General features: G+C 41.4%; 2 protein-coding genes across 2 annotated transcripts; one reads left to right on the top strand and one right to left on the bottom strand.

The window, feature by feature from the left end:
- Positions 1-1,432: 1,432 nt before the first annotated feature.
- LOC106561665 (ankyrin repeat and SOCS box protein 13-like) lies at positions 1,433-8,905 on the top strand. The gene is made up of 6 exons (XM_014125832.3): positions 1,433-1,613; positions 5,533-5,732; positions 6,283-6,433; positions 6,709-6,843; positions 7,161-7,352; positions 7,611-8,905. The coding sequence occupies exons 1-6, from the start codon at positions 1,571-1,573 to the stop codon at positions 7,772-7,774; spliced, it is 885 nt and encodes a 294-aa protein (XP_013981307.1). The 5' UTR covers positions 1,433-1,570; the 3' UTR covers positions 7,775-8,905.
- A 1,887-nt stretch (positions 8,906-10,792) lies between these two features.
- Positions 10,793-20,987, bottom strand: LOC106561666 (neuroepithelial cell-transforming gene 1 protein). The gene is made up of 13 exons (XM_014125834.3): positions 20,685-20,987; positions 19,358-19,424; positions 17,901-17,963; positions 17,621-17,686; positions 17,252-17,359; positions 16,885-17,052; positions 15,727-15,789; positions 15,547-15,643; positions 14,644-14,720; positions 13,868-14,125; positions 13,525-13,695; positions 13,101-13,287; positions 10,793-12,494 (listed from the first exon to the last, which is right to left on the bottom strand). The coding sequence occupies exons 1-13, from the start codon at positions 20,822-20,824 to the stop codon at positions 12,112-12,114; spliced, it is 1,848 nt and encodes a 615-aa protein (XP_013981309.3). The 5' UTR covers positions 20,825-20,987; the 3' UTR covers positions 10,793-12,111.
- Between the last annotated feature and the right edge of the window lie 1,938 nt (positions 20,988-22,925).

Here is a 22,925-nt window from a genome sequence, read left to right as displayed (position 1 = left end):
TTTAAAATAGCTTTTCGGCGAAAGCACATTTTGCAATATTCTGAGTACATAGCTTGGCCATCACGGCTAGCTATTTTGACATCCGCCAACTTCGGGGTCAGCTAAACTCAGAATTACTATTAGAAAAATTGGATTACCTTTGCTGTTCTTCGTCAGAATGCACTCCCAGGACTTCTACTTCAACAACAAATGTTGTTTTGGTTCCAAATAATCCATAGTTATATCCAAAATGACTCCGTTTTGTTCGTGCGTTCAGGTCACTATCCGAAGGGTAACGCGCAAGCGCATTTCGTGACAAAAAAATTCAAAATATTCCATTACCATACTTAGAAGCATGTCAAACGCTGTTTAAAGTCCATTTTTATGCTATTTGTCTCGTAAAATAGCGATAATATTCCAACCATTCAAAGAGAGAAAGAAAAACATGGCGAGTTCTCGTGACTGCGCATCTCCAGTCTCACTGTCCCCAGGCTGACCACTTACAAACTCTGCTCCTATACTTTGCCCAGAGACAGCAGACACCCATTCCACTTTCTGGTGGCTTTAGAGAGCCAATGGAAGCCTTAGAAAGTGTCACGTTACAGCACAGATGCTGTAATTTCGATAGAGATGTAACAGAAGGACAACAAATTGTCAGACAGGGCACTTCCTGCATGGAATCTTCTCAGGTTTTGGCCTGCCATATGAGTTCTGTTATACTCACAGACACCATTCAAACAGTTTTAGAAACTTTAGAGTGTTTTCTATCCAAATCTACTAATTATATGCATATTCTAGTTTCTGGGCAGGAGTAGTAACCAGATTAAATCGGGTACGTTTTTTATCCGGCCGTGAAAATACTGCCCCCTATCCCAAAGAAGTTAATGTAATCATGTCTCTGACCTCCTCCCTCATAATTATATTACTATATTTCGCCTTCCAATTTACGTTTTGTGCCAATGTCTTTCAACCAATTTTACATTTAAGGTCTCAACATTTAGCTAGTTTATATTGGTAGTGGCCACAGATACCGTGGACCCCTCCTCCTCCTGTTTGGATTTATACCTGATTCCTATCTTCCATTTGCACAGAATACTTGGTTCCCTTTAAAACATTTTTCTCCACACAAAATCCTAAAGACAGGTCACCAGATATAAACTCCTTCGGATATACCAGCGTCTAACACCCAGAGTACATTAAAATCCTTTATAAACACTCCCGCCTTTCACTCTCACATCACTCAATTCAACATTTAATGCAATCATACAGGTGCTATCCCCCAAATCCGTGAAAAAGAGCACTGACCTTATTTTTTTGCAGCTGAGGTTTCAATGTTGGTCGGATCTGGTCACCTCTTCTGTCGTATACCAATTCGCCACCGGCCTGTAAAGAAATACTCTGAGACCAGGTTACAACAAACTACATATCCCACAAGCCATTGACGTTCTTTTCAGTTCTGTGTGCTTCTAATTTAAGCCATCATCCACCACTATCAACAACGTTACTGCAGCAATGCTTCCCTGGTCTTCTCTGCGTTTTAAAATGCATCAATTTATTCTGCAAGACTAGAGGATATAATATCTATAGCTAAATGGAGATTACTCGTGCCAGACCATCGCTGTTTGGAGATATAGGTGAGTTGTTTTATTTGTGTCTCGCCTGTCTGAAAGTTCAAAGAGGCTAATGCTCATGACGTAAACAGCATGAACGCTTAACCCACAAGCAAAATTATAGTAAAATATTTGTCATGCCTCTCCCTTGTTGAGTATTTTATTTACCTGGTTTATTTAGGCCTAATATTAGAAAACGTTCTGCTCTTCCTTGTTTTACTGACCTAATTTGAGACCATTCAGCTAAGCTTGTTATAACAAGCTAGTGACCAGTGTATTAGAGCATGTACTATTTTGTAGGCTACGTAGGTAACCTAGGTGATCCTTATTTAACATTCATTCGCTGTATCTAGCTTTTTTGCCGACCAGATCATTAATCTAGCCAATGTCGTCTAGATGTAATAGATTTAGGTTAGGGCTATGCCTATGCATGTCACCAACCATCACACAGACAGACAGCGGACGTCAGCAGTGGGTAAGCTTATGACAGGATTCACGTGGCGTGAGAGCGGTGTCTTGGACCAATGGTTTTATTGCCCTGGAGCCTACAAAGGGTTTCAGCGATAACACAAGATGTAGCACCGTGTTTTTTCACTGCTTGACTTGGACTGAAATAGATGCCGGTACTCATTTTGGGTGCCGCTAGTATTTATTTTTAGGTGCAGGAGCTCCACAATACTTTCGAGCTCATATTCTATAGTAGGAACAAGAGCTGAAGCGTTAGAAAATGTGAGGTGCCAAAATTCTCCCTTCTGCCAGAACACGACTTGCTTGCTAGTTGAGATTTCTGCTCTTTACTCCGTTGTTAGTTTAGCCTACATTTCACTGATCTTAGTAGCAGAAAGCATTTTTTATTTGTCCTTTAAGGCAGCTGTCAATGATCACGTTAGGCTTTGTTTCATTAGTTTTTTTTTATAGCGGTTTGATCGAGGGGGTTTGGCTATTCGTTTCAAGTGTATTAGTCTATAAATAAATCTCTTTGCAAAAATTCCTAATCTCTCCCATGTCTTATTCGACAAGTAGTTGTTCTGAAATATTTATTGCTTGCCTACATTGTACTCCCTCTAGGTTTAATATAACACACACACATTCATTATTAATTTCGGTTGCCTATCCTGACGTGAAGCTTGTTCTCTAGAAAGTATTTGACTCTGATAAGTACCACAGAAAGTATTTGACTCTAGCCACAAAATTAAGGAAATTAGAAGGGGGAGGATTTCGGCATGGCCATTTTCTTGCCTGCCGGACCCCCCCCCCCCCCCCCCCCATTTCCGCCCTCCCTTCTAATTTCCTTCATTTTGTCGCTAGAGTCAAATAATTTCTGTGGCACACACTACTGGTCAACATGAGCTACCAAAATGATTATGAAGTGTGCCAGTCCTTGCAGTCCCAAGATAGGAGGGAAATGGCCATGCCGAAATCCCCCCCCCCCTTCTAATTTACTTAATTTTGTCACTAGTGTCAAATACTTTCTGTGGCACACATCAGAGTCAAATACTTTCTATAGAACAAACTTCATGTCAGGATAGGCAACTAAAATGAATAATTAATGTATGTGTGTTATATTAAACCTAGAGGAGGGAGAATTCTGGCAGGGGGGAGATTTTTGGCACAACACTGGTACTCAGCTCCAGTGAGCTCCTGCCCAAATCAACAACTGACATTATTTAATAATAAATACAGACATAAATTAAAGACCTACTTTGTGTAATGAGCTCAAATAATTTGACTGTAAAATATATAATTGCCCTCTTTGTATCATGAAATTAGATCAACAGTTATTGGGCAGAATAAATAGATACAGGCATCATACAACATGTGCATGTACTGTCTGTATCATACAGTGAGCTTCAAAAGTATTGGGACAGTGGCAATTTTGTTGTTGTTTTGGCTCTGTACTCCAGCACTTTGATTTGAAATGATACAGTGACAATGAAGTTAAAGTGCAGAATGTCAGCTATAATTTGAGGCTATTTTCATCCATATCGGGTGAACCGTTTAGAAATTACAGCACTTTTTGTTTTTAGTCCCCCCATTTTAGAGGACCAAAAGTATTGGGACAAATTCACTTATATGTGTATTAAAGTTTAAAGTTTGTATTAAAGTTTACTATTTGGTCCCATATTCCTAGCACGTAATGACTACATCAAGCTTCTGACTTTACAAACTTGTTGGATGCATTTGATGTTTGATTTGGTTGTGTTTCAGATTATTTTGTGCCCAATAGAAATTCACGGTAAATAATGTATTGTGTCATTTTGAATCACGTTTTTATTGTAAATAAGAATAGAATATGTTTCTAAACACTTCTGCATTAATGTGGATACTACCATGATTACAGTTAGTCATGAAGGAATCGTGAATAATGATGAGTGAGAAAGTTACAGGCACACAAATATCATACACCCAAAACATGCTAACCTCTCACCATTACAATAACATGGGAGGCTAGCATTATATATCATACCACCAAGACATGCTAACCTCTCACCATTACAATAACATGGGAGGCTAGCATTATATATCATACCACCAAGACATGCTAACCTCTCCATTACAATAACATGGGAGGCTAGCATTATATATCATACCACCAAGACATGCTAACCTCTCACCATTACAATAACATGGGAGGCTAGCATTATATATCATACCACCAAGACATGCTAACCTCTCACCATTACAATAACATGGGAGGCTAGCATTATATATCATACCACCAAGACATGCTAACCTCTCCATTACAATAACATGGGAGGCTAGCATTATATATCATACCACCAAGACATGCTAACCTCTCACCATTACAATAACATGGGAGGCTAGCATTATATATCATACCACCAAGACATGCTAACCTCTCACCATTACAATAACATGGGAGGCTAGCATTATATATCATACCACCAAGACATGCTAACCTCTCACCATTACAATAACATGGGAGGCTAGCATTATATATCATACCACCAAGACATGCTAACCTCTCACCATTACAATAACATGGGAGGCTAGCATTATATATCATACCACCAAGACATGCTAACCTCTCACCATTACAATAACATGGGAGGCTAGCATTATATATCATACCACCAAGACATGCTAACCTCTCACCATTACAGTAACATGGGAGGCTAGCATTATATATCATACCACCAAGACATGCTAACCTCTCACCATTACAATAACATGGGAGGCTAGCATTATATATCATACCACCAAGACATGCTAACCTCTCACCATTACAATAACATGGGAGGCTAGCATTATATATCATACCACCAAGACATGCTAACCTCTCACCATTACAATAACATGGGAGGCTAGCATTATATATCACACCACCAAGACATGCTAACCTCTCACCATTACAATAACATGGGAGGCTAGCATTATATATCACACCACCAAGACATGCTAACCTCTCACCATTACAATAACATGGGAGGCTAGCATTATATATCATACCACCAAGACATGCTAACCTCTCACCATTACAATAACATGGGAGGCTAGCATTATATATCACACCACCAAGACATGCTAACCTCTCACCATTACAATAACATGGGAGGCTAGCATTATATATCATACCACCAAGACATGCTAACCTCTCACCATTACAATAACATGGGAGGCTAGCATTTGTTTTTTGGGGAGGGTGTATGATATTTAACTTTCACACTCATCATTATTCATGAATCATTCAGGATTATCCGTAATCATGGTAGCATCCACATTAATGTAGAAGTGTTTAAAAACATATTCTATTCTTATTTACAATAAAAGTGACTCCAAAATGATTTACCATTAATTTCTATTGGACGAAGTGCCAAAGTGGTGGAGTCATAACAACAAAACATGTGTCACTGTCCCAATAATTTTGGAGCTCAGCGTATATAGGAATTCATTGCTTTTCTCCCTCCCTCCCTGCCTGCAGCTCATGGCCTGGGGTTCTGGACAGACCGTTCGGCGGTACATGAGGCAGCAGCCCAGGGCAAGGCTCTTCAGCTACAGAAGCTGATCCAGGGAGGGGCAGCAGTCAACATAGTGGCTGTGGACTCCATAACCCCCCTCCACGAGGCCTGCATACAGGGACAGACACAGTGTGTCCGGTTGCTGCTGGACGCTGGCGCTCACGTGAGTCAGAGGGCTATTTTTCTCTTGTGATCGGTCTGTCGGTAGTGGTACTACTGCTGAATCTGGAATGGGGGGGAAACCTTAGGGTGGTGACTAATCTGCAGTAACCCCTACATGCAAACAACTGTGACTGTTTCTGTGAGGGCCGGGAGACATTTGAATAGAAGCCAAATTCAGAATTTGAGGGGGAGCTAGTCCCAGGGAGCCTAAGGGTTTTTTAGATTTGAAATTACACATTGATTTGTTATAAGATGGACCATCAATAGTTCAGATTCTCTATTTAAGGACTCTTGAGGGGTATCAGTGAACATTTAAAAAATGAGGTGCTGTAATGTTGATTTGTGTCTGTCTGTCTGTCTGTCTGTCTGTCTGTCTGTCTGTCTGTCTGTCTGTCTGTCTGTCTGTCTGTCTGTCTGTCTGTCTGTCTGTCTGCCTGCCTGCCTGCCTGCCTGCCTGCCTGTCTGTCTGCCTGCCTGCCTGTCTGTCTGTCTGTCTGTCTGTCTGTCTGTCTGTCTGTCTGTCTGTCTGTCTGTCTGTCTCTCTCACCCAGGTGGATGCGCGGAACATTGACGGCAGTACTCCTTTGTGCGATGCCTGTGCTGCGGGTAGCCTGGAGTGTGTGAAACTACTCATTCAGCACGGGGCTACGATCAACCCTCCGCTGTTCACCTTCTCACCCCTCCACGAGGCCTGCATGGGGGGTACATGTTCATGTTGTGGGGGGGGGGGGGGGGGCAGTCCTGGACGCCACACACACAGTATAAAGAACACACACATACACTGGGATAATGGGATATATCTGCATTGCTTGCTGTTTGGGGGTTTTAGGCTGGGTTTCTGTATAGCACTTTGTGACATCGGCTGATGTAAAAAAGGGCTTTATAAATACATTTTATTGATTGATATTGTGTAGTTAGTCCCCCTCAATACCCAAGTATCAAACTATGACTGACGTGGGTGTGTGTGTGTGTTACAGGTAACTCTGACTGCGTTCAGCTCATGATAGACGTGGGAGCTCTGATGGAGGCCCATGACTGCCACTTCGGGACACCGTTACATGTAGCGTGTGCCAGACAACACTTTGACTGCGCCAAGGTGCTCCTCAATGCAGGTGGGTAGACCACATTGTGGTAACATTATTTCAAAATGTTGTTTTGCTCCTGATCATTCAAAGACGATTAATGGGACTGTGCTCTCTCAAGTAAATAAGTAACCTAACCTTAAAAATAAGGTGACAATTGAGAGATTGAGAAACTTCAGACGTATATTTGAAAGCATTACATAAATTCAAACCGTAACTTGATCTTGAAACTTTGCAATTAAAACAATGTTCTGTACTTTTTGATGCAGGTTGTAATTTTCAGAATGTGTGTAACGGTAAGTCTCGACCACTTCCCTTTAAAATCAAACCTTTTCATCTTCTCCAAGGGGCGAACGTGAACGCTGCCAAGCTCCACGAGACGGCGCTCCATCACGCAGCCAAAGTAAAGAATGTGGATCTGATCGAGCTGCTGATTGAGTTCGGTGGGAACATATATGCCAGGGACAACCTGGGCAAAAAGCCCATCAACTACACAAGTCAAGGGTCTCCCACCAATATCTGCCTAGAGTTCTATGAAAGTAAGTATTTTATTCATACCACGTAGGTAGAAAAGACTAGAAAAGTCTAAAGATTATCCCATGTATGAAAATATGACCTTCAAAGAGAGATTTTCACACTACTGAGCAGAGCTGAGCTGCATTTGTTATACATCCACCGGGTGAATTGGAACCGTGCTGGAGAGGACAATGTGAAAATAAAATATTCAAGAAAATATTACAGCCTCACAATGCAGTTCAGGTTGGCAACTCAGCTGACATGTTTTCGCTCTTTCCCAGATACTCCCCTCAGTCTACAACAGATCAGCAGGATAGCTCTGAGAACAGCACTGGGCAGAAGAGCCCTGGACGACGTGTCCAAACTGGGCTTGCCCAATCGCATCACCTGCTACCTCTCATATCAGCCACCACCAGATCTGGACTTGGACTTTGACTACTTCTAACTTGCCCCACCCTACTTCTAACAAGCCCCATCCTACTTCAAACAAGCCCCATCCTACTTCTAACAAGCCCCATCCTTTTTACGAGTCTGTTTTGTCTTGTGCCGAACGATTCCACCACATAGGATTAAGCCTGGTCCCAGGTCTGTTTGTGTTCTTGTCAATGCCAACTCATTGTAATGCTGACATTGTTCAACCAATTAGCATAACAATGGCTGATTGCACAAACAGACTGGCACTCAGACTAGATGGGAATGAAGATGCAGGGTAGCCTGGTCCCAGATCTGTTTGCGTGTTCTTGCCAACTCCTATTGTCATTGTCAGGCTAAAGACACATTGACAACGATTATAGGAGTTGTTTATACAATACAAACAGATCTGGGACCAGGCTAGAGGCAAGAGAGCCCAAACTCATTTGTCTGAGTTATGGTTTCAGTTAAACTACAATGAAAAGTAGGGATATAAATGTAACCTTACTGATGTGACAGGTGTCGGCTAGCTATGCTCCAAAGACTGAGGGCGATACTCAATCTGTATCGCTGAAGGGTTATATTTCTATTAATCTGTAAAGGTCATTTCTGATTGAGCCGAGATATGCAGCGTTCACCTTAAATGCAGTCGCTACGATACGGATTGAATCTAGGCCTAAGCGTTCCCACTAAGCATAGTCTTATGCTTGGAACCAGATCTATTTGTCCTGCCTTATGTTTGGGATGTTGTGCCTTGCCAACTGCAAGACGGCACAAACAGATCTGGGACCAGGCTAGTCTGTCCAACCTTTCTGAATTCTTAAATCTTTTAGCTAAGCTTTTAGGATTGTGTAATTATGTGTAAATATCAAACATATATGTTTATTTTGAATAATGTGTATATAAACTATGTAAATAATACAAATGATTTGATTTATGTAAATTCCATGAATACTGTATATGTCTATTTTGAGTTTATAAGTGTTGCATTTTGTCTTCTTCTGTATGGTTGGAGTGTTAGAAATGAGTGTGTTGTCACAGGGGTCAAGTGCACACCCCTTGAAATGAATTTGTTATCATATTAATTGATTGTATTGTTCTTAATACTTTTTACTCTTCCATTGTTGCTTTACTGAAAATAAATTATGCACAGTACCAGTCAAAAGTTTTATAACACCTACTCATTCAAGGGTTTTTCTTTGTTTTTACTATTTTCTACATTGTAGAATAATAGTGAAGACATCAAAACTATGAAATAACACATATAGAATCATTTAGTAACCAAAAAAGTGTTCAACAAATCAAAATATATTTTATATTCTTCAAAGTAGCCACCCTTTACCTTGATGACAGCTTTGGACACTCTGCATTCTCTAAACCAGCTTCATGAGGTAGTCACCTGGAATGCATTTCAATTAACAGGTGTGCCTTGTTAAATGTTAATTTGTGGAATTTCTTTCCTTCTTAATGCGTTGAGCCAATAAGTTGCGTTGTGACCGGGTAGGTGTGGTATACAGAAGATAGCCCTATTTGGTAAAAGACCAAATAGCCCTATTTGGCAAGAACAGCTCAAATAAGAAAATAAATTACTTTAAGACATGAAGGTCAGTCAATCCGGAAAATGTCAAGAACTTTGAAAGTTTCTTCAAGTGCAGTTGCAAAAACCATCAAGCGCTATGATGAAACTGGCTCTCACGAGGACCGCCACAGGAAAGGAAGACAAAGAGTTTCCTCTGCTGCAGAGGATACGTTCATTAGTTACCAGCCTCAGAAATTGCAGTCCAAATAAATGCTTCACAGAGTTAAAGTAACAGACACATCTCAACATCAACTGTTCAGAGACTGCGTGAATCAGGCCTTCATGGTCAAATTACTGCAAAGAAACCACTGCTAAAGGACACCAATAAAAAGATAATTGCTTGGGCCAAGAAACACGAGCAATGGACATTAGACCGGTGGAAATCTGTCCTTTGGTCTGAGGAGTCCAAATTTGCGATTTTTGGTTCCAACCGCTGTGTCTTTGTGAGACGCAGAGTAGGTGAACGGATGATCTCTACATGTGTGGTTCCCACCGTGAAGCATGGAGGAGGTGTGATGGTGCTTTGCTGGTGACACTGTCAGTGATTTATTTAGAATTCAAGGCACACTTAACCAGCATTGCTACCACATTATTCTGCAGCGATAAGCCATCCCATCTGGTTTGCACTTAGTGGGACTATCATTTGTTTTTCAACAGGACAATGACCCAACACACCCCCAGGCTGTGTAAGGGCTATTTGACCAATAAGGAGAGTGATGGAGTGCTGCATCAGATGACTTGGCCTCCACAATCACCCGACCTCAACCCAATTGAGATGGTTTGGGATGAGTTGGCCCGCAGAGTGAAGGAAAAGCAGCCAACAAGCATATGTGGGAACTCCTTCAAGACTGTTGGAAAATCATTCCAGGTGAAGCTGGTTGAGAGAATGCCAAGAGAGTGCAATGCTGTCATCAAGGCAAAGAGCATCTACTTTGAAGAATATCAAATATAAAATACATTTTGATTTAACACTTTTTTTGGTTACTACATGATTCTATATGTTATTTCATAGTTTTGATGTATTCTCTATTATTCTATAATGTAGAAAATAGTCAAAATAAAGAAAAACCCTTGAATGAGTAGGTGTGCCCAAACTTTTGACTGGTACTGTATATTGTGTTATATGTTGGAACATGTAAACCGAGCACCAAGCAGTGCCATATTCACAATACTTTTTGAGGAAAAATGCAGAACTACTGTGTGGTTAACATTAGCTTTTATCTGAAATGACAAACTGTCACAGTTAACAATCTGTTGGAGAATGGGGAAGGAACATCTTGTCTGGTGGATGTAGCCATGGAAGTAGGGGCTTTCCAGGGTTAAAACGATTGCACAAGTAAGCATGGTTTAGCGGTCAGTCAGCTTCCGAGCATGCCTGACACACACACACACACCAGAGGACTTCCTCTTCCTTCACATCAGAGGTCTTGTTCTCTCCACCAGTGACAGCCGACACACGGAAATCTCACAGCATCGATTCAAACAAAGCTCTTTATTTTTAATTGAATAGGAATTAAATAGACACACACAGGTAGCTTCTCACAGATTTTCCCTCGGATCATCTTTAATTGGTCTTTCCCTTTTCACTATCCATACAAAGCATTCCAGTGATACTTTTTCCCTCTCTTTGCACACAGCATAACTTGTGGTTGATCATTGTGTCAGTTTCGTGCTTCAAGAGAACCCATTCTGAAACCTTTACTTTCCCACCATAAATACAACTCAGTTGCAGTCCAATGCTCTACCCTTCTCTCCAGGCGTGCCCTCACACCCTACACTTGCGCACTCTCCTTCACGGATTCAAAAGGAACGGGCTGGTTTAAGGAATATGTTAGAAACTCCCTTCTGCCGTACTTACACTAATCCAAGACTTTTAAAATGTGTGAGAGAGTGAACACTTCCTTGTAAAGGAGGGTAGAGAATCGGCACCGAGCCTTCTCATAACAACATACTCATTTCATCCTTTGTCACCTTTGTCTCCACAACAACACATCAGACAGTTGACTAATATTTGCATGTGGTCTGCACTGTGTACACTAGTGAAGATCAACCTCAACACATGGTGCTGCATGGAAAGAGGCTCCAGTCTCAAAATGGCACCCCATACCCGATATAGTGTAACTACTTTTGACCAGGCCACATAGGGCTCTGAACCAAAAAATACATGGAATAGGCTGTCATTTGGGACACAAAGAAACAGCTCGACAAAGCCAGCACGGGCCTTTTTAATAGTAATGAAGGACACACTGACCAACCCTGTAGAAATAATGACTTATCAAATCAAGTGGTTAATAAATTCCAGTTCCAAGCAACATATATTCCTATTCTAAGAGCTAAAACAGTGCTATTTTGTATAAAGAGTTAGTCGTTTTAACATTAAAAAAAATAAAAAAAATAAAGGTGTAAAATCCTAATTCACATAACCGCTGTAAACCATTTGTCACATTGGTTGGCAAATATCATTCCCTTGTAAAGTAAACCAATAATAAAAAAATAATAATAATAATTCTCCGGAAATTTACAGAACTCTTCAATTTCATTGGTTTGCAGTGCACAGACTGGACGGATGTGATTGGACGGTTTTGACAGCTGCTACATGGTACGTCACTGCTATTGTCAGACATATTCTTTTATGCAAAATCACTACTTGACAGACAGGTGCCACGGAAATTCACGAACAAGTAGCCTACACATTAATATCACAAGTAAGAAGTCCAACATAACACCATAGAAGAAGAGACAGTAAAAATACAAATGAATGAAGGTGTACAGGTGTTGACTCCTCCGTTCTCCTAAAGCCCGGTCTCTTTCCTCCTGCGATGTGTACCACGGCTCCACTCTCTTTTGATTTTACTTGAAGAACCAGACCTGGGGAGTGTCTCTGTGCCTTTACACCCTAGGATTGGCTCACCGACCTGGGAGCAGACGTTCTCATCTGCCCCCTCCCCCACCATATCAGACATGGACACCACAGAAGAACGACGCTTGGCCCTGGTCATGGTTGTAGCCTCACTGTGCTGATCTCTGAGTGGCGCCCTCTGCTGTTGAGGTTGGGCGTTGATGGCGCTGCGGAGACAGTTGAGCCACTGCTGCTTGTGGAAGACGTCGTTGACCTGCAGGGTGTGAGACTGGCCGTGGGTCGGGTCCAGGGAGGTCACGCGGAACACGTTCTTAGCTGGAGGACAAAGAGAGAGGGAGAAAAAATACAGATGATATACACTGTCGTTCATGGAAAAACACGTCCACATAAAATACCTCCTAAAGCACAACTGGAAGAAACTGCACACCTCCTAGGTCTCAGTATCTGTCCCAATAGGATCATGAACCCAGTAAAATATAGGTGGTGTTAACGACACACAGGATATTGTGTCAGCAACACATAAACTGGGCATTTAGTCCTGAGATCTACTTGTCCAACGCATTTTGAAAAAGGACAAGGAATTGAAGAAAGTCTAATTGAAATAATTGAGCCCCAGACCATAACTCCTCACCCTTCTCCCCCTGGCTGAAGGCCCTCCCATAAGGAACACAGACCCTGCAGTAACTCACCTTTCTCCCCCTGGCTGAAGGCCCTCCCATAAGGAACACAAACCCTGCAGTAACTCACCTTTCTCCCCCTGGCTGAAGGCCCTCCCATAAGGAACACAGACCCTGCAGTAACTCACCTTTCTCCCCCTGGCTGAAGGCCCTCCCATAAGGAACACAAACCCTGCAGTAACTCACCTTTCTCCCCCTGGCTGAAGGCCCTCCCATAAGGAACACAAACCCTGCAGTAACTCACCTTTCTCCCCCTGGCTGAAGGCCCCTCTGAATGACCCTCCCATGCGTACATCTCCATCCTGCAGGTCCTCCAGAGCCAGGTCTCTGATGGGGAGGGGCTGACGGTACACCTGGTAGCAGCTCCGCTCGTTACGTGTCACCGGCCTCGTCAGCACCAGCAGCTCAGAGAACAGGAACACATGCAGTTTCTACACAACACACAGAGTTATCATAACACACCTGGTACAGTGAAGAGCAACACGCCTGGTACAGTGAAGCACTGTGACAACTACTAATGTAAAACACGCTTTATAAATACATTTGATTAATTGAGGCGGGGGAAGAAAAACAGAAAGCCTGGATACATGTTAGTTGGAGGGGGGAGGGGGCATAAAGCCATACAGAACAGGTTCTATTGCTATACAGCGTGTCTGAACAATGCTCACCGAGCCACTCTTGTTTCGTAGCTCTCCATGACACAGCAAGGTCTTGCAGTTGTCGATGAGCGGGTCTCTCTGCCTGTCATCCAGATACTCCAGCTTATTAATGTAGTACTGACTCTCTGACTCTCCCTTCCTCATGTTGATGTCAGACAACACACCCTGGATGATGGCTATCTGGAATCACAGTGTTACACTTCAGTCAATTCTTTAGAAAGTTATTTTTTAATAAATGTATAATTCTATTAGCATGTATGGCTGGACCATGTAACGTTATGACGCGTGTGATAACGGTGTGTGTGATGACGTCAGTGAGCAGCGCAGGGTAGAGTGGGTGCTCTCTACAAACCGCTTTCTCCAGACAGGGTACATCAGGGTGATCTGGTGGTGTATGCCTCAGTATCTCTCTCAGCAGTAGGGGGTATTTGACCAGCCGGCTCCTGGGTATATCCAGGAAGCTCCACAGGTCCAGCTTCCTACTGAAGGGAGACTCCAGGCAGCGCTGCAGGAAGTCCTGCACCCTCCGGTCCTGCTTCTTCTGGTCCAACAGGGCCTTGGCAGCCAGCTGGTTACTGCAATAGTCTCTGTACGCATTCAGACCTGGCAACTAGAGGAAGACAGGGGGATCATGATGAGGAGTCTACACATTCTCTTTTTCATTCCCCCAAAAAATTAAGAAATGAAAGAAAATAAGTTTCATCCCTGTACGCATTCAGACAAGGAAACTTGGAAGAGAAGAAGAGTGTCAGTTTCAGATCATGGTAACGTGTCTGCTTTTTGCTTTTTAAGCCAAAGAGAAGAAGATGATCCAAGATGGCAGCTGACTCCTCTCTCTCTAAAGACAGGGAGAAGAAGGTCAAAGATGGCATCTGCGGATGAAGGCAACATGGGGGCGAGAGCATGAAGCTTGGTCTACATTTCATAAATAAACAAAAACACATTCATTCTAAATATTGGCGATGTGAGAAAGATTTTACATTTCAAGTTTATTTGCAATGTGTAATTAATACATTGGAAATCTTACTCACTCGAGCTCTCGCGATAAAAAGAAAAATAGCCATAAAGAAATATTCAAATACACAGATAATATCCATAAACCTAATACACAAGAGAGGAAGCACCTACCCAGTCCACGACGATCTGTCCAATGTGACCAACAGTTCCATTAGGCCCGGTGCCCTTTGCAAGCTTATCCAACAAGTCTGTAGCAAGGAGAAACACACGAACGAAACCATCAGCCCTCTATTTGAAGAGGATATTTATTTTCAAATAGTCTTGTCGTAGTCACTGGTTGAGTAGCCACCAGAGGGCGTATGGTGGGTTACTAAACCAGCAGCCACCAACTCTCAAATAAAGAGTTGGCAGCACTTTTGACACTAAGGCTTAGGGCTGGGGTCAATTCCATTTCAATTTAGGAAGTAAATGGAAAATCCAATTCTTGAAACTTAAAAGGTCATTAAAATTATCTGGAATTGACCCCCAACCCGGTTGAGGCTAGTAGTGAATATGATGAAGACCTAGTACCTTCATGAAGTGGAATGTAAGAATATGATGAAGACCTAGTACCTTCATGAAGTGGAATGTAAGAATATGATGAAGACCTAGTACCTTCATGAAGTGGAATGTAAGAATATGATGAAGACCTAGTACCTTCATGAAGTGGAATGTAAGAATATGATGAAGACCTAGTACCTTCATGAAGTGGAATGTAAGAATATGATGAAGACCTAGTACCTTCATGAAGTGGAATGTAAGAATATGATGAAGACCTAGTACCTTCATGAAGTGGAATGTAAGAATATGATGAAGACCTAGTACCTTCATGAAGTGGAATGTAAGAATATGATGAAGACCTAGTACCTTCATGAAGTGGAATGTAAGAATATGATGAAGACCTAGTACCTTCATGAAGTGGAATGTAAGAATATGATGAAGACCTAGTACCTTCATGAAGTGGAATGTAAGAATATGATGAAGACCTAGTACCTTCATGAAGTGGAATGTAAGAATATGACGAAGACCTAGTACCTTCATGAAGTGGAATGTAAGAATCCAGATCTCCAAATATATGAGTTAGCTCTTCCTCTGTCATGATGGAAAGCTTCAGCATGGGATCATGATATGCCTGTTGAACAAGAAATGAAAGCTAAGGTCAATCAGCTTCATGAGAGGAAGAGCCAAACTTGTTAATTGAATCATTTATTGTACCTTTCGTGCCATTTGGAGGTCTTCAATAAGGTCCTGCTCTCCTCTGGATAGCTCATGAATGGCCTAGAGAGAACATGAATGATGTTGTTAATAAGGCTTGCCACTTCCGAATTCATCATTTATTACATACCAGACAAAGAATACATATCGAACTCAGACACAAACAGCTAACTATGACATCAATCCCCTTACTACATACTAGGGCTGGGCGACATGGCCTAAAAATCATACCGCTTTTTGTTGTTGTTGCTGTTAGCAGTACGTGGTCTTATTTTCCAGAATCAATGTTCATTGATACTCACGTTTTAGTAGTGTCTGCTCTGCGTACAATGTGAGTAGTTGAGACATAAAAAATGGTATCATTAAAAGGTTAACTTTTCTATTACAGTAAATGAAATGTCTCAATGTGTTTCGATGTCCATATGACCAATTCTGTTGGACCAAACCCCAAACGGAGAGTTGAAACCAGTTGTCAGAGAGGAAGAAGTGATCTCTCAACTTTATTGGTGTGAGTGGCAGGGGCTTGGTGTGAGTGGCAGGGGCTTGGTGTGAGTGGCAGGGGCTTGGTGTGTTTGTAAAAGGGAAGGTGCACACAGCACAGGAGCGAGAACGACAAGACAACATGAGAACAAGCAGACAAACACTCAAAAGCATTAAAAAAAATAAATAAACGCGATTCTTGCGATACAGGCATTTGGAATATCGCGCTAAATGATCAATTAGAATAAATTCAATTCACTATATCACCCAGCCCTACTACCTATACTATAATTAAGCAATAATGCCAGAGGAGGTGTGGTATATGGCCAATATACCACGGTTAAGGGCTGTTCTTTATGCGCAATGCTGAGTGCCTGGATACAGCCCTTAGCCGTGGTATATTGGCAATATACCACAAACCTCCGAGGTGCCTTATTGCTATTATAAACTGGTTATCAACGTAATTAGTTCAGTACAAATAAATGTTTTGTCATATCCGTGGTATAAGGTCTGATATACCATGGCTTTCAGCCAAATCAGAATTCAGGGCTCAAAGCACACAGTTTATAATAAAGCAATAAGGCATGATATATTGTGATTATATTATATTTGGCACAACGCATTATCTATAAAAGTCATTGAACTATAATGATAACGTGTGCTACAGTTGTATGTTACCTCCTGTCTCTTAATCTCTTTGGTGGAGAAGGTGCTCTTCTGGTGAACGTCCAGTGTTTCAGACCACAGAGTGCTGTTTCTACGTTTGGGAGGTGTTGGGCCTGCTGCCTTACTGCACGACTTCAGGGACGCACCCGGCGACTTGCTGTCACCCCGCAGTGACATGTTCTGAGGACATGAGTAAAAATTTAGACATGCCAGAGTCTGGTCTTGGTTTCTCTGTCCGTGCCACTCTACTGTCAATCTCCTTCTCTATAACTTCCTGCTGTTCATTAAACAAAATCCACACAAAAAAAATGATCTACTATCAGGTCAAAGGCTTCTGTGTGGAGTTATTACAGCGTAATACAGGGGGTATATACCGTACCTGGATGGTTTGACCAAATCGTCGAACAGCTCCATTCTTGGAAGGGGAGATCAGGTTAGCCAGAGATGACACCCGGCTCAGTGGCCGCACGCGCTTGTTACTGGGCTCCTGGAATACAGAGGAGAGAAATCAGTGTTACGGACAGCAATCTGAATACATACCCAGGGGACATTACTAACGACCCTATCGCTTGCTTTACTCCACTTCTCACATATATCAAATTTTACTGGTCACATACACATGGTTAGCAGATGTTATTGCGAGTGTAGCAAAATGCTTGTGCCAATGTAAGAAATAATACATAAAAACAAAAACACAGCAAAGTTTCCTAAGGACTAGAAGTGAGGTCATTCCTCTCTGTTGACTTACTTTGAGGTCAAAACTGGACAGACTGACGGTGTCATCATCCTCCTTTTTCTCTTTGCGTTTTCTCTTCTGTAAAAAAGGTACCAGAGAAGGCTCAGACTACAGTCAGTGACACTCACAAGGCCGTTAGGGGGGGGGGGGGGGGGGGGGGGGGAGGCAGGATATAGCCTACTGGTATGCTGTAAAATACATTTTTCACATGGAGGGGGGTGGGGGGGTAACATGTGATGCAAGTGTATTAATCCTCAGAAATCCTGTAACATTTGATGGAGCCTTGGCTTACTTTGAGGTCAAAGCTGGACAGACTGACAGTGTCATCATCTTTGGGCTCTTTATGTTTCCTCTTCTGTGGGAAAGATAAACAAATGTACAGAATGAGTGTGTTGCCAACCTTCACAAGACTTAAAATGTGTATATACAGTACCTTGCAAAAGTACTCAGACCCTTTGAAAATATTCACATTTTATTGTGTTACAAAGTGTGATTACAATGGATTGAAACTTAATTTTTTTGTCAACGATCTACACAAAATACTCTAATGTCAAAATTTTTAAATAATAAAAGATTAATACAAATATAGTAGTTGCATAAGTATTCAGCTCCCTGAGTCAATACATGTTAGAAACACCTTTAGCATTGATTAAAGTTGCGAGTCTTCTGGGTAAGTCTCTAAGAGCTTTGCACACCAGGATTGTGCAATATTTACCCATTATTATTTTCAAAATTCTTCAAGGTCTGTTGGGGATCATGGTTATTCAGCAATTTTCTAAACTTGCTAATGATTTTCAAGCAGATTTAAGTCAAAGCTGTAACTTGGCCACTCAAAAACATTGTCTTCTTTGTAAGCAAGTCCAGTGTAGAGTTGGCCTTGTGTTGTAGGTCATTGTCCTGCTGAAAGGTGATTTCCTCTCCCAGTGTCTGGTGGAATGCAGACTGTAACGGGATTCTTCTAGGATTTTGTCTTTGCTTAGCCCCACACAGTTTCTCTTTATACCGAAAAAGTATATTCCTTTGCTGCTTTTTTCCTCCCAGCATATTTTGCAATATTTTTTATTCTGTACATTTGTATTCTTCTTTTCACTCTGTCATTTAGGTAATTATTGAGTGACTACAGTTTTCTCCCATCACAACCATTGAACTCAGTAGCCATTTTAAAATCACCCATGGCCTCATGGTAACTAAATCTCTCAGCACTTTCATTCTTGTCCTGAAGCTCAGTTCAGGACAACTGTATCTTTGATGTGTCTGGGTGGTTTAATACATAATCCACAGCATAATTATTAACTTGACTACGCTTAAAGAGATATTCGATGTCTGATGTGTTCTTGTTACCTAGCAATCACTGCCCTTCTTTATGAGGCTTTCAAAAAGCTCCCTGGTCTTTGAAGTTGAATCTGTGCTTGAAATACTTGACTGAGGAACCTTACAGCTGTTGTATGTATGGGGGACAGAGGAAGGGTTAGTCATTCAAAAATTATCTCAATCCCTATTATTTCACACAGGGTGAATCCATGTAATTTATGTGATTTGTTAAGCCACGTTTTACTCCTGAACTAATGTAGGCTTGTCTAAACAAAGAGGCAGAATACTTTTACAAGGCACTGTACATTTCACATTGAAATAAATGAAATATTTATTTTGTACTGTGTTAAAGTTTATTGACTGACTTCATAGTAATTGAGAAAGACAGAGATAGATGCTGGTTTGATGTTGGCATTACATTAGTTTAGTACTACTCACCAGACTGAAGTCCCATGGTGGTCCTGGAGTCAGAAAGGTGAAGGAATTCCCTCTGCACAGTGGAGGTCTACAGTGAGAGAGAGAAAACAGGCAGAAATAAACACTATTTGAGATATTCATACTGTGTCCCAACCCAAATGCCCCAACCTAGGGCGTATGGAATCTGACTCTTTGACAAATCAGACACACAAATCACACGTTTGGTGTTAAGTGTAGACTTACTTGTTGATTTTGTCCACCCACACCAGACGCGATCAGGACAAGCATATTGAAATACCAAAACGAACTCTTAACAAACTATATTAATTTGGGGACATGTCGAAAAGCATTAAACATTTATTGCAATGTAGCTTGCCAACCACCATATAAAGTCTAAAGATAAAGAAGCCTGGAGGAGGAAAGATTACTAAAAACGAACTCGGTTTACCCTTTTATCTGTAGATTAATTTTCGTGGAGTAAATGACATTGTGCGTTTCAGGTAAAATAACAACCCAATGTTTATATCCCAGGACAAATTAATTAGAAACAGCAAGCTAGCTAAATTGGCATAAATGTTTAATGCTTTTCGACCTGTCCCCAAATGAATATAGTTGGTTGAGAGTTTGTTTTGATATTTCAACCTGTGTATCCTGATCGCGTCTGGTGTGTGTGGACAAAAATCAACATGCGATGGGGGTCTGGTCAGTATGTTTGAGGCAAAGCATACAACTTTCCTCTAAGGTGTTCTAGATAAACCTACAGCACCGATATAGAAGAACAATGTTATCTTTTGATGGACTCTTTCCTCGGGAGATAGTAAGTTCAGCATCAGATGTCTCTAAAAGGCTGTGGGGTGGTCCACTGATGTACTGCTATGGACGGTCTTAGTTAGCTAACTATTATAGGCACATTTGAGACTACTAAAACTTCACATTTGTTTGTCTAAATAAATCAAAACGAACTAGTTAGCTACATAACGTTACTAGTTAGTATAGCCAATATACGTTAACTTAACTAACTACTCTAACGTTACTTTTGAGCGCAAATTCAAACTTCTAGCTAACGATGCCGTGTTTGTGGCTAACTAACTAGAACACGTAAACAGAGCCCATGACCCAGTCATCTCCATTAAAACCAGGGGACCCCAGCAGATACGTTAGGCTAACTAGCCACAGTAGCGTTAGTACACGAAGGCCAACCTGAATCCATATTTATTGAACCATTCATGATTTGCCATGTGATGTGACAAACTTCGGGTTCAAAATCTGGCTAGCATATCGGGCTAATTTTGAATATTATTTAGTCAAAATACACATTTATGTATCAATATTACCCATCGCTCCTTACTTTTTGGAGTTGTTGACAGTGGCGGGGGAGGTTTCTGAGCTGACGACGGCTAGGCTGATGGTGGACGGTCTCTTCGAGGAAATCCTTCGACTCTTCGGCTTGTCTTGCACAGATAATTCGACCACCTCTGACTCCTCCATTTTAGAGGTTGGGTGTAGGAAGCTAGCTAATATTGCTAATTCAAAACAATGAAATTATAATGGAACAACAGCAACGATGATGAAAGAAAGAAAGAAACAAATCCGCAGTAAATCGATCAATCCAAGCAAAAGTGACGGCGGAAGTTTGAATATGGCGGAATTTCACAAATCGGCCAATGAGCTTGAGGATTTAGAGTGGGAGGAGTTAATTTAGTGAAAAGCGGCGGTCTCTGCGCTGCATCTCAGTAAATTCATTTCAGTGAGAAGCATGGCCGGATTCATAAGAAATCAGTGCTGCTGTTTGCAAAAATTTTTGGGGGAATTGTTGAGAATTGTTTTTATTCTATTGGTTCTCTCTTTTCAGCAGAAGACATTTGCTTTCCAAACTGTACGTTTTTCCCGCGATTGTATTTTGAAGTCTGCAAAAGACAAACTGACAACACCAACCAACCATAGAAATATTATCCATAGATGGCAGTTCCCATTCAAATCAGGACTGGCATCCATTGCTTGAGTACCCATTAGTTTAGCAGTCAATTTGCCAGGGTAAGAGGTTACAAATCCTTTCTATGGGGTATATATCTGTGGCCACAATGCAACAAACTGTATATTTGGCTTGCATGCTGCCCAAACTGCGGTTTTCTGACTGTAGGCATCATGGTAACTGCCCAAATAAAGGAAACACTTGAGTAAATGAGGGATACAGTGTTATGGTGTAGGGTGCATTTTTCTGGTATGGTTTAGGTCCACTTGTAGAATCTATGCCAAGCAGTGGTGACCTGTTATTCAAGGCAGGTGGGGCATGGCTTGCCTGTTTTGCATGTTATTTTGGCATTAATACGTGTCACATATCAGTTTGCAAACAATGTAAAATATATACATATAATTTAGTTAATAAAGCTGCATACAAACATTCTCTTTTTTGTTTTCTTGAGTAAGGCAGCTCCAAAATGCAGGTGTTTCAGCCCAGCTCAGTGCTTTCTGTGGTGGTGGGGCAAGCCAGCAGAAAATATGGTGCGCTGTGATTGGCTCAGTGTTCTGTCACTCATGGGGACACTACGTCACCGCCAAGTCTAAGACTAGAGTTATGAAATTCTAGCCCTTTGGGTGCTGCCATAGAGTTACATTAGAAGTGCCTTTGAATAAGGCTCAAGGTCATTGGCCACAGATAAAATGACATCAAATCATGTTATATGTACAGTAGCTTTGATTGGACTGATCATGTCAACATACTTTCAAAATCTTAGCTAGCAGTCATTATGAATCAAGTCAAAAATCTACTGGCAAATCCTTTTTAATCCTTGTCATATGAAGATAAATAATGAAGAGAAATTATAGATAAAATGTATCGATGCTCATCGGACATTAGACATAAACAAGTTGGAAATCGCAAATTCAACAATGAGTGGTTTGGAAGGAATCAGTGACAGTGGCTAACTGGCCTTCCCTGTGGCTCAGTTGGTAGAGCATGGTGTGTGCAACGCCAGGGTTGTGGGTTCAATTCCCACCCCCCGTGGGGGTGGGAATTGCATGAAATGAAATGTATGCATTCACTACTGTAAGTTGCTCTGGATAAGAGTGTCTGCTAAATGACTAAAATGTAACTGCTAGCATTGCAAAGCAATCACTAGCCTGCTATTCTGTGGAGTGGCTGTGCTGTCCTAAATTGTGAATTAAGGGGATTGAGACAAAACTGTCCAGTTTGATTGTTTGTTGCAGCTTGAATTCTGTCACTGTACATTTCAAAAGTGCTAATCAAATAGTTATATGACTACATCTGTCCTAGCTCGCTCATTAATGTCTTAATCGAAATTACGGATTGCCTCTTATCCGCTTGTCGTCCCCTTTATGCCATAGTTCATACATCTCAAATAACAGTAGAAACGACATTTGTTTAAGCAAGTCAGCCATATCAGCTATGTTTTTTTAAAGGCAGTAAATTAGGCTGAATGAACTGTTTCGCTGCCAGACAAGGCTCCGCTGATAGCCAGGTGTAGCAGTGGTAAGGTGTTGGGACTGCTGTTGGAACAGCTTTATGTAGGGCCTAACAGTTTGTGGGCACCGTTTGTCACCGTTATAGTGCAATTAATGTATTTTTTAG

Source organism: Salmo salar, chromosome 10 (genome assembly GCF_965601325.2).
Source record: "Salmo salar chromosome 10, fSalSal1, whole genome shotgun sequence".
In the NCBI taxonomy this organism is placed as follows: domain Eukaryota; kingdom Metazoa; phylum Chordata; class Actinopteri; order Salmoniformes; family Salmonidae; genus Salmo; species Salmo salar.
The sequence above is the reverse complement of the archived record's forward strand: the minus strand, read 5'-3'. Positions and strand labels throughout refer to the sequence as shown.